The 13,360-nt window shown below is 47.6% G+C and overlaps 1 protein-coding gene across 3 annotated transcripts in view; it reads right to left on the reverse strand.

The window, feature by feature from the left end:
• LOC116939360 (steryl-sulfatase-like) overlaps positions 1 to 13,174 on the reverse strand; it is a 35,256-nt gene extending 22,082 nt beyond the window's left edge. Inside the window, exons 1-2 of one of the 3 annotated variants that reach the window (XM_032947603.2) lie at positions 13,046 to 13,174; positions 11,946 to 12,050 (exon numbers count right to left, since the gene is read on the reverse strand). In XM_032947603.2, the coding sequence (XP_032803494.2) occupies positions 11,946 to 12,038 (93 nt within the window). In that variant the 5' untranslated portion in view covers positions 12,039 to 12,050; positions 13,046 to 13,174. Of the gene's footprint in view, positions 1 to 11,945; positions 12,490 to 13,045 lie in introns of those variants that run through there. The other 2 variants (XM_032947604.2, XM_032947602.2) reach the window with 2 other exon arrangements.
• Positions 13,175 to 13,360: the final 186 nt, after the last annotated feature.

Genomic DNA, 13,360 nt, shown 5'->3' on the forward strand with positions numbered 1-13,360 from the left:
CCAGATGACAACCTATGGTGGTGGACCACCAGGCTAACTACACCAATTACACCGTAACTAGCTACGTGACCACCAGGCTAACTACACCAATTACACCGTAACTAGCTACGTGACCACCAGGCTAACTACACTAATTACACCGTAACTAGCTACGTGACCACCAGGCTAACTACACTAATTACACCGTAACTAGCTACGTGACCACCAGGCTAACTACACTAATTACACTGAGAGTAGCTACGTCACCACCAGGCTAACTACACCAATTACACCGTAACTAGCTACGTGACCACCAGGCTAACTACACTAATTACACCATAACTAGCTACATGACCACCAGGCTAACTACACTAGTTACACCGTAACTAGCTACGTGACCACCAGGCTAACTACACCAATTACACCGTAACTAGCTACGTGACCACCAGGCTAACTACACTAATTACACCGTAACTAGCTACGTGACCACCAGGCTAACTACACTAATTACACCGTAACTAGCTACGTGACCACCAGGCTAACTACACTAGTTACACCGTAACTAGCTACATGACCACCAGGCTAACTACACTAGTTACACCGTAACTAGCTACGTGACCACCAGGCTAACTACACTAACTACACCGTAACTAGCTACGTGACCACCCGGCTAACTACACTAGTTACACCGTAACTAGCTACGCGACCACCAGGCTAACTATAATAATTACACCGTAACTAGCTACGTGACCACCAGGCTAACTGCACTAATTACACCGTAACTAGCTACGTGACCACCAGGCTAACTACACTAATTACACCGTAACTAGCTACGTCACCACCAGGCTAACTACAATAATTACACTGGGAGTAGCTACAATGGACAGGACCCCGGCTTGGGTCCAGGTGCTACACCCACATGTACGGGGTGTCCGTAATGTACGCCGTGCCTCGCTAAGGCCGGCACCACACAGTGATGTCCTCGGTGTCACTACAAATACATGAATACGCAAGGATTTGCAGAATATTCAGGTAATGGTTCACAAAATCTAAATATTAACTTTCAGCTAAGGATTGAATTGTTTTTAGATATTTTACTGTGATAACAACAAGGAGACAGAGTTCTTGTTGATACAGTGAACCTGGCCATATGCACAAATATGCAGATCAGTCTCTTCTGATCTATATTAGTTTTTTGGTCAGATATTTTTCATACATGCCAACGGATTGATTAACTTCTGGCTTGAGATTTTTCACGACTGAATTTCATTAGTACAAATAATTGTAAAAGTGTAGTGGTTCACATCAAGGAGGCAGAGACTTATTAGAGACAACACGTTTATTTAACAATAAAGCCCTAACGACGAAGGGGTATATCTGCCCCTTCACCAGCTATCCTAGGGAGGTATCTCCTCCGGACTAGCTAACCCTAGCTCACACGGAGTGGCTATCTCGGACCGGACCCCGGCTTGGGTCCGGGTCTTGTAGTCGGGCAGGTCTTCTCCAGGTGACGGCTTCAGTCTTGATTCTTGCAACAGCCAGCCGGACTCGTTCAGGGCTCCGGCTGATATTGCCCGTGGCAGGGCTTACTCCGCCCCTAGCCACGCCCCCTTTCTCGAGCCTTCGAGAGGGTCCTGGTCCTGGTCCCGTGTTCCCCCAGTCCCCTCTTTGGGGCCCCCGGACCGGTACCTCCGGTTCCAAGCCTCCGGGTTCACATGGAGTGCCATGGCCCCCCTGTGTACCCCTGCACCGTCCCTGGCACTCTCGCCCCCTAACCTCCAGAAGCTGCACTCCTTGATCAGCACTCCTTGATCAGCGATCTCTGCCGGCCCCCGCTAGGGCCAGTACTGCATTCCCACTGCAGTGCTGTAGATGGTGTGAGCGGCAATGTGTCGTGCTTCACACAGGCCGGCTTCACACAACATGCAGTGACATCCACCGATGGCACTACAAAAGTAACAATCTTGTTGGGTAGTGGAGGGTTAATGACAATAATTTTTGAATAAAACTACCATGTGGCCTTACCCAAAAACAAATATGGATCATTGTATTGCTATGAAAACTTACGTTTCAAGTAAATTGCCACTTTTATTTCATATTCTAAATGTGCGGCCCACTCTCCTGGACTCCAGCCAGAAGAAACTTGCCACTGACTGGAAAGAACATGAATAAATATTTTTTTTTAAATGAGATATCACGCTTAAAGTACATTAAATATCAATGTAAGTGGGCTCTTACCTGGTAATGCTGACTGAGCTCAAGAGTTAGATGAGATGAATCTCAATGAGAAGATGGAATTGTCCCATCAAAGTCTTCCTCTATAATCACAATACTTTGCTGATCTCGTCAGGGAGTATAAACGATCACGCAAACTCCGGTCATTCTCACAGCGGCTTTTGGCTAACCCATCGAACAAAGATGGTCACTGCATCACACGCTTTCGGATGCGCTTCTGCGGCCATCTGAAACACTCTTCCGTTCCAAGCCATTGGAGCTATGCACTTTTAAATCTAGATTGAAAACTAATTTATTTTGAAGTTGGCTAGGTATGGTGCAAAACAAGTTCAACATACACATATACATATGGCCGATCGAGCCTCGTGTGCTTCATAATGAACTGAAAAGAGGGCTTATTGTATGCCAGGAAGCTCATGAGCAAATCGTGTTTATCAGGAGTGGTGTAATGTTCGTATTTCTGCAGTGGTGTAATTTCAGTGGTGCTGGCACAACAACTGGGCAGCCTTCAGTTGCTCTCCCCACCCAGTCCAATTACTTGGTAACCCCATAGTGATTACACTGACTTCAGATTGTTATATACGAAAGATCAAATATCGTATTTGAATGTGTTGTTAAAATGTTGGTATGTCAAGTATCCCCTGACATACAAGAAAAGTTTGGCATGCTCAATGTTAAAGCTTTGCTTGCATTTTTCATGAAAGCTATGGGCTTGCTAATGATTAACTCGTGTAGATTATTACTATCTGACCTAGGAGTCAGCAAAGCCCCGTCTCCCATGTCATACAATGTCAACACTGGAGACGCCATGTTTCTCACGGAATCTACATGAGACCCCTTCATGTGGCTCTAGATGCAATTCGGTGCAATTTTCATGCAACCTTGTTATTATTTGTTACACAGTTAGCCAGTTAGTCAGCAAGTTTCGATGGCAACAGCCCCAGCCACGAACCAATAGTTATTATTAGAGTGGTGAGGAGCCCAGCCAGCAGCCAGGTAGGAAACTGGAGGCATACATTTTTTTTTTATAGAACGATAAAAGTGCGGTGGAAGGGGGCTCGTAGACTTCAGCCATCTCGGCAATCGCACCTTTCAACGTATTCTTCTTTTCTGGGGGAATCGACCTGAACACAGCTAGAGCGTCGTCATCCAACACAGTCGGTAGAGCGACCAACGCCTCTTCCTCCGACCAATGAACCGAGCGGAACGCCGCTTCGAACCTCCAAGTGAAGGCGCTCCAATCGCCGCCGGCAGCGAAGAATTATTTGGTATGCGGGAGCCGCCGGGTGCGCTTAGCACCGCTCCGCCCAATATCAGCGGCGGCCCCCGCAGGTCGTGTGCCACGCGGCCCCTTCAAAATGGCGGGCTCCGACCGCGCCCTTGCCGCGCCGTCCGAGATGGCGGCTTCCCGCCGCACGGTCTCCGTGGCGTGCGTAATGGCGGACGTCTCTTCAGCGCCCGCAATGGCGGACGTCGTCTCCGCGGGGTGAACCCTCCGAGGCTCCGGCCCCGAACCTCCGCTCGTGACCCCCCGGCAATGCTTCAGGTGGGCACCCCGCCACCGTAGACGACGCGATAAGCGACGCCAGCTGGAGAAGCACCGTCCGCAGCAACTCTAGCTGCTCCTCCACCCTCTTCCGGCCGTCTTCAGCCCGCTGCGGAGGAGATGCCGCAGCCGCGCCGCCCGCCTCCGGTGCGGCGACCTCACCAGCCGTGGTTCCTGTGACCGGGACCACGGATCCCGGGGTCGGCAGTTCCTGGGTCCCCGCTTCCTCATCGTCGGAAGACGCAACAGGTGGGTTCTTCCTCTTGAGATGCTTAGACATTTTTCACACTAGTGGAATATTCTTGTCTCTTGGAGGACCACTTCTGACTCCAATGTAATAAAAGACTTCCACGACGACTCTTGCATGGTGCTTCTTTATTAACTGAATTACTGTACAGTTCCGCTCCTTCCCTCTCCGGGGTTTTTTTCCCATTTATCAACCGCCGCGGACGAGGCGTTCTCTCCGTTCCACCATCGAGGATCGCCACTCTCTCTCCGATCCCGCCGCTGGCTGGCGGTGTGCCGGAGAGAAGAGGCGAGCTCCGCTGGGGATCCGCCACGTGGCCAATGGCGAGGAGAGGATGAGCAGCGACGCGGTCCGAAACCGAGACTTCCTACACCGACCTCGAGTCCTCCCCTGCCTTGTGGAACCTTCCTGATGGTTCCCGAACATCCCCTTCGGCTCCACCCGTCACCTTTGGCCCAGATGTCATCCCCGCTCAGGATTGGATGAAAATTACCCGATAGTGCCCGTACAGTTACCCCCTGGCGCCCACTAGATGGCGATCTCTCATTACAAAAACATTGTATTCAGGGGTATGTTGTACAAAGGTCCTTCATAAAGTCTGAACCGGACTCTTGGGGAAAGTGCTGTTAGCGATCACCTATTAAGGCCGGAACGGCACACGAGGGATTGGGTGACTGGAACCACACCCGGCTGCCTTTGTCTTCCAAGTCGCTACAGCCAGATTTGCCTGTCGCCTGATGAAGCTAGTTGTAATTACTGGCGAAACGTCGTACTCAGATTATAAATGTTGTGGCTTTGCTCTCCAACACACCTGTGTGCTGTGCTCGTAACGAATTGGCATGTTCTGGTTATGTGACAAACCTTACAAATTGGCTGTGTCGGGTGGTGTCGGGTGGTGGCGGGTTTAATGACACATTTATATATTTACGCGATCTAACGCAAAAAACCTGTATTATGGATGATATTGATCGCGAAAGGCTACATGTTAAACTAACATTATAGGAGGTAAAAGTAAAAGAAAGGTAAATAAATCATCCAAAAACATACAAATGAAACTAAATATCCCCCATCCGACCAGGCAAAGCCCACTGAGGTATTAACTTATTTTTCAGAAGCGACCTGTTGACTAATAATAACTCAACAAAGTGGCTTATCATTTGGACATTTATAGAAGAAAAATAATCTTAGCGCACACACTATCAACACCCTACCTACACACACTATAAACACCCTACCTACACACACTATCAACACCCTACCTGCACACACTATCAACACCCTACCTACACACACAATAAACACCCTACCTACACACACTATCAACACCCAACCTGCACGGGCTAGCAACACCATACCTGCACACACTATCAATACCCTACCTACACACACTATCAACACCCTACCTGCACACGCTATCAACACCCGACCTGCACACGCTAGCAACACCCTACCTGCACACACTATCAACACCCTACCTACACACACTATCAACACCCTACCTACACACACTATCAACATCCTACCTACACACACTATCAACACCCTACCCACACACTATCAACACCCTACCTACACACACTATCAACACCCTACCTACACACACTATCAACACCCTACCTACACGCACGATAAACACCCTACCTACACACACTATCAACACCCTACCTACACACACTATCAACACCCTACCTACACACACTATCAACACCCTACCTACACACACTATCAACACCCTACCTACACAGATTATCAACACCCTACCTACACACACTATCAACACCCTACCTACACGCATTATCAACACCCTACCTACACACACTATCAACACCCTACCTGCACACACTATCAACACCTTACCTACACGCATTATCAACACCCTACCTACACACACTATCAACACCCTACCTGCACACACTATCAACACCCTACCTACACACACTATCAACACCCGACCTACACACGCTAGAAACACCCTACCTACACGCACGATAAACATCCTACCTACACGCACTATCAACACCCTACCTACACACACTATCAACACCCTACCTACACACACTATCAACACCCTACCTACACACACTATAAACACCCTACCTGCACACACTATCAACACCCTACCTGCACGTATTATCAACACTCTACCTACACACACTATCAACACCCTACCTACACATGCTAGAAACACCCTACCTACACGCATGATAAACATCCTATCTACACGCACTATCAACACCCTACCTACACACACTATAAACACCCTACCTGCACACACTATCAACACCGTACCTGCACACTATCAACATCCTACCTACAGCCACTATCAACACCCTACCTACACGCACTATAAACACCCTACCTGCACACACTATCAACACCCTACATACACACACTACAAACACCCTACCTGCTCACACTATCAACACACTATCAACACCCTACCTACACACACTATCAACACCCCACCTACACGCACTATCAACACCCCACCTACACGCACTATCAACACCCTACCTACACACACTATCAACACCCTACCTACACACACTATCAACACCCTACCTACACACACTATCAACACCCTACCTACACACATTATCAACACCCTACCTACACACACTATCAACACCCTACCTACACACACTATAAACATCCTACCTGCACACACTATCAACACCCTACCTACACACACTATCAACACCCTACCTACAAACACTATCAGCACCCTACCTGCTCACACTATCAACACACTATAAACACCCTACCTGCACACACTATGAACACCCTACCTACACACACTATAAACACCCTACCTGCACACACTATAAACACCCTACCTACACGCACTATAAACACCCTACCTGCACACACTATCAACACCCTACCTACACACACTACAAACACCATACCTGCTCACACTATCAACACTCTACCGACACACACTATAAACACCCTACCTGCACACACTATCAACACCCTACCTACACACACTATCAACACCCTACCTACAGACACTATCAACACCCTACCTACACGCACTATAAACACCCTACGTGCACACACTATCAACACCCTACCTACACACACTATAAACACCCTACCTGCACACACTATCAACACCCTACCTACACACACTATCAACACCCTACCTACAGACACTATCAACACCCTACCTACACACACTATCAACACCCTACCTACACACACTACAAACACCCGACCTGCTCACACTATCAACGCCCTACCTACACACACTATAAACACCCTACCTGCACACACTATCAACACCCTACCTACACACACTATCAACACCCTACCTACACACACTATCAACACCCTACCTACACACACTATAAACACCCTACCTGCACACACTATCAACACCCTACCTGCACGCATTATCAACACTACCTACACACACTATCAACACCCTACCTACACATGCTAGAAACACCCTACCTACACGCACGATAAACATCCTATCTACACGCACTATCAACACCCTACCTACACACACTATAAACACCCTACCTGCACACACTATCAACACCCTACCTGCACACTATCAACATCCTACCTACAGACACTATCAACACCCTACCTACACGCACTATAAACACCCTACCTGCACACACTATCAACACCCTACCTACACACACTACAAACACCCTACCTGCTCACACTATCAACACACTATCAACACCCTACCTACACACACTATCAACACCCCACCTACACGCACTATCAACACCCCACCTACACGCACTATCAACACCCTACCTACACACACTATCAACACCCTACCTACACACACTATCAACACCCTACCTACAGACACTATCAACACCCTACCTACACACACTATCAACACCCTACCTACACACACTACAAACACCCTACCTGCTCACACTATCAACACACTATCAACACCCTACCTACACACACTATCAACACCCCACCTACACGCACTATCAACACCCCACCTACACGCACTATCAACACCCTACCTACACACACTATCAACACCCTACCTACACACACTATCAACACCCTACCTACACACACTATCAACACCCTACCTGCACACACTATCAACACCCTACCTACACACACTATCAACACCCTACCTACACACACTATCAACACCCTACCTACACACACTATAAACACCCTACCTGCACACACTATCAGCACCCTACCTGCTCACACTATCAACACACTATAAACACCCTACCTGCACACACTATGAACACCCTACCTACACACACTATAAACACCCTACCTGCACACACTATAAACACCCTACCTACACGCACTATAAACACCCTACATGCACACACTATCAACACCCTACCTACACACACTACAAACACCCTACCTGCTCACACTATCAACACTCTACCGACACACACTATAAACACCCTACCTGCACACACTATCAACACCCTACCTACACACACTATCAACACCCTACCTACAGACACTATCAACACCCTACCTGCACACACTATAAACACCCTACCTACACGCACTATAAACACCCTACATGCACACACTATCAACACCCTACCTACACACACTACAAACACCCGACCTGCTCACACTATCAACGCCCTACCTACACACACTATAAACACCCTACCTGCACACACTATCAACACCCTACCTACACACACTATCAACACCCTACCTACACACACTATCAACACCCTACCTACACACACTATAAACACCCTACCTGCACACACTATCAACACCCTACCTGCACGCATTATCAACACTACCTACACACACTATCAACACCCTACCTACACATGCTAGAAACACCCTACCTACACGCACGATAAACATCCTATCTACACGCACTATCAACACCCTACCTACACACACTATAAACACCCTACCTGCACACACTATCAACACCCTACCTGCACACTATCAACATCCTACCTACAGACACTATCAACACCCTACCTACACGCACTATAAACACCCTACCTGCACACACTATCAACACCCTACCTACACACACTACAAACACCCTACCTGCTCACACTATCAACACACTATCAACACCCTACCTACACACACTATCAACACCCCACCTACACGCACTATCAACACCCCACCTACACGCACTATCAACACCCTACCTACACACACTATCAACACCCTACCTACACACACTATCAACACCCTACCTACAGACACTATCAACACCCTACCTACACACACTATCAACACCCTACCTACACACACTACAAACACCCTACCTGCTCACACTATCAACACACTATCAACACCCTACCTACACACACTATCAACACCCCACCTACACGCACTATCAACACCCCACCTACACGCACTATCAACACCCTACCTACACACACTATCAACACCCTACCTACACACACTATCAACACCCTACCTACACACACTATCAACACCCTACCTGCACACACTATCAACACCCTACCTACACACACTATCAACACCCTACCTACACACACTATCAACACCCTACCTACACACACTATAAACACCCTACCTGCACACACTATCAGCACCCTACCTGCTCACACTATCAACACACTATAAACACCCTACCTGCACACACTATGAACACCCTACCTACACACACTATAAACACCCTACCTGCACACACTATAAACACCCTACCTACACGCACTATAAACACCCTACATGCACACACTATCAACACCCTACCTACACACACTACAAACACCCTACCTGCTCACACTATCAACACTCTACCGACACACACTATAAACACCCTACCTGCACACACTATCAACACCCTACCTACACACACTATCAACACCCTACCTACAGACACTATCAACACCCTACCTACACACACTATAAACACCCTACCTGCACACACTATCAACACCCTACCTACACACACTATAAACACCCTACCTGCACACACTATCAACACCCTACCTACACACACTATCAACACCCTACCTACAGACACTATCAACACCCTACCTACACACACTATCAACACCCTACCTACACACACTACAAACACCCGACCTGCTCACACTATCAACGCCCTACCTACACACACTATAAACACCCTACCTGCACACACTATCAACACCCTACCTACACACACTATCAACACCCTACCTACACACACTATCAACACCCTACCTACACACACTATAAACACCCTACCTGCACACACTATCAACACCCTACCTGCACGCATTATCAACACTACCTACACACACTATCAACACCCTACCTACACATGCTAGAAACACCCTACCTACACGCACGATAAACATCCTATCTACACGCACTATCAACACCCTACCTACACACACTATAAACACCCTACCTGCACACACTATCAACACCCTACCTGCACACTATCAACATCCTACCTACAGACACTATCAACACCCTACCTACACACACTATCAACACCCCACCTACACGCACTATCAACACCCCACCTACACGCACTATCAACACCCTACCTACACACACTATCAACACCCTACCTACACACACTATCAACACCCTACCTACACACACTATCAACACCCTACCTACACACACTATCAACACCTTACCTACACACACTATCAATACCCTACCTACACACACTATCAACACCCTACCTACACACACTATCAACACCCTACCTACAGACACTATCAACACCCTACCTACACGCACTATAAACACCCTACCTGCACACACTATCAACACCCTACCTACACACACTATCAACACCCTACCTACACACACTATCAACACCCTACCTACACACACTATCAACACCCTACCTACACACACTATCAACACCTTACCTACACACACTATCAATACCCTACCTACACACACTATCAACACCCTACCTACACACACTATCAACACCCTACCTGCTCACACTATCAACACACTATCAACACCCTACCTACACACACTATCAACACCCTACCTACATACACTATTAACACCCTTCCTACACACACTATCAACACCCTACCAACACACACTATAAACACCCTACCTGCACACACTATCAACACCCTACCTACACACACTATCAACACCCTACCTACAGATACTATCAACACCCTACCTACACACACTACAAACACCCTACCTGCTCACACTATCAACACCCTACCTACACGCACTATCAACACCCTACCTGCACACACTATCAACACCCTTCCTACACACACTATCAACACCCTACCTACACACACTATCAACACCCTACCTACACACCCTATAAACACCCTACCTGCTCACACTATCAACACACTATCAACACCCTACCTACACACACTATCAACACCCTACCTACACACACTATCAACACCCTACCTACACACACTATCAACACCCTACCTGCACACACTATCAACACCCTTCCTACACACACTATCAACACCCTACCTACACACACTATCAACACCCTACCTACACACCCTATAAACACCCTACCTGCTCACACTATCAACACACTATCAACACCCTACCTACACACACTATCAACACCCTACCTACACACACTATCAACACCCTACCTGCACACACTATCAACACCCTTCCTACACACACACTATCAACACCCTACCTGCTCACACTATCAACACCCTACCTACCCACACTATCAACACCCTACCTACACACACTATCAACACCCTACCTACACGCACTATCAACACCCTACCTACACACACTATCAACACCCTACCTGCACACACTATCAACACCCTACCTACACACACTATCAACACCCTACCTGCACACACTATCAACACCCTTCCTACACACACACTATCAACACCCTACCTACACACACTATCAACACCCTACCTACACGCACTATCAACACCCTACCTACACACACTATCAACACCGCACACGCAACACCGCACTGACCGCTGCTCGTGAGCTCTGCACTGCGACTCTCCGACCTCCGTCCGGTTCACGTTGAGCAACTTCGTGACGCTCCCAACATTCCAGCGAATCCATTCCATTGATTCGCTTTTTTCGATTCATGCATCAAACAAAATCCGCGCCCAAGAAGACATCATATCTTATTAAACACCCTCCCTGGGTGCACGTGTGTGTACGCTGGAGAATGGTACGTTTGGGCACCCGGAATTAACGAGACTAAACAAGACAGTAACAAATTAGCTCACAAAATCAATCGATTCTTAGCTGGCATGGTGACTTAAGCGATTCGGTGCGCGAAGCACTACGCCTGCACGGCCATGCCACGCCTTATCATCATCCTCCTCTTGCGTTGAACCACAGCGTGCCCCCATCCCATTAACAAACACAATAATATTTAAATTTCGAGTTAAAGCTTTCGTGACTGCAGTGATTCATATTCTTGGTTCTTTCGGTAAAGTCACGTTGAAGGAAAGCAATAAAATAATAAAATTGAAATATATAAAACAATAAAATTCTCACGACGTTTCGACCGTAACACAGTCATCATCAGGTGTGAAAACCAACCGTTGATGATGACTGTTACAGTCGAAACGTCGTGAGAATTTTATTGTTTTATATATTTTATTGTTTCCCTTCAACGTGACTTTACCGAAATAACCAAGAATATAAAACAATTAAACATTTTTTTAAACTATTTTTAATTGAACCTGGGTAAGGCCCACCGACCTGGCTATCACAAATTATATCTCTACAAAGTTTGATTATCGTGTGGAAGTGTATAGCAGCAGCAGCAGCCGAATCCTCTATCTAAACGCGTGCTTCTACATGTGGTAGAGGGAAACGGGAGGACCGCTCCAAGTACACAGCAGGCGTCAGTCGGGATTGCAGCCAAGATCCTCCTTGTTTGCCAGGCGAGGGCGTTAACATCTCGCCAGAATGTTATTAGCCACACACACAGTGATCATGCCCATCGCCTCGCCAGAGAGTCAACTTAGTACCTCGTAAAATAAAACTCGATTAAATTTTCATTTAAAGCTTTCGTGACTGCATGTATGTGTGTTTCGTTAAAGTGATTTTCTTACCTGCGTTGTTGTATTGTTTGTTTTGTTATTTTATTCTCATTCTACGTGACTTTACCGAAAGAACCAAAGAAGATGAAAGCTTTTTAGCTCATCGGATTCCTCCAGGATAAATACTGAACGCACCCTCCTACATAGCCCCGCCCCGTCCCACAGAGCCCCGCCCTCTACAGCATAGCCCCGCCCTCTCCCAGAGAGACGCTCCCAAAGAACCCAGCCCCTTCCCACAGAGCCCCGCAGAGCCCCGCCCCCTCTACCAAAGGGCCCCGCCCCCTCCCACTGCGTCCCGCCCTCTCCAACTGCCCTCTCCCATTGAGC

Source organism: Petromyzon marinus, chromosome 6 (genome assembly GCF_048934315.1).
Source record: "Petromyzon marinus isolate PM22_M1 ecotype Great Lakes invasive population chromosome 6, UKy_Petmar_22M1.pri1.0, whole genome shotgun sequence".
NCBI classification, from domain to species: Eukaryota; Metazoa; Chordata; class Hyperoartia; order Petromyzontiformes; family Petromyzontidae; genus Petromyzon; species Petromyzon marinus.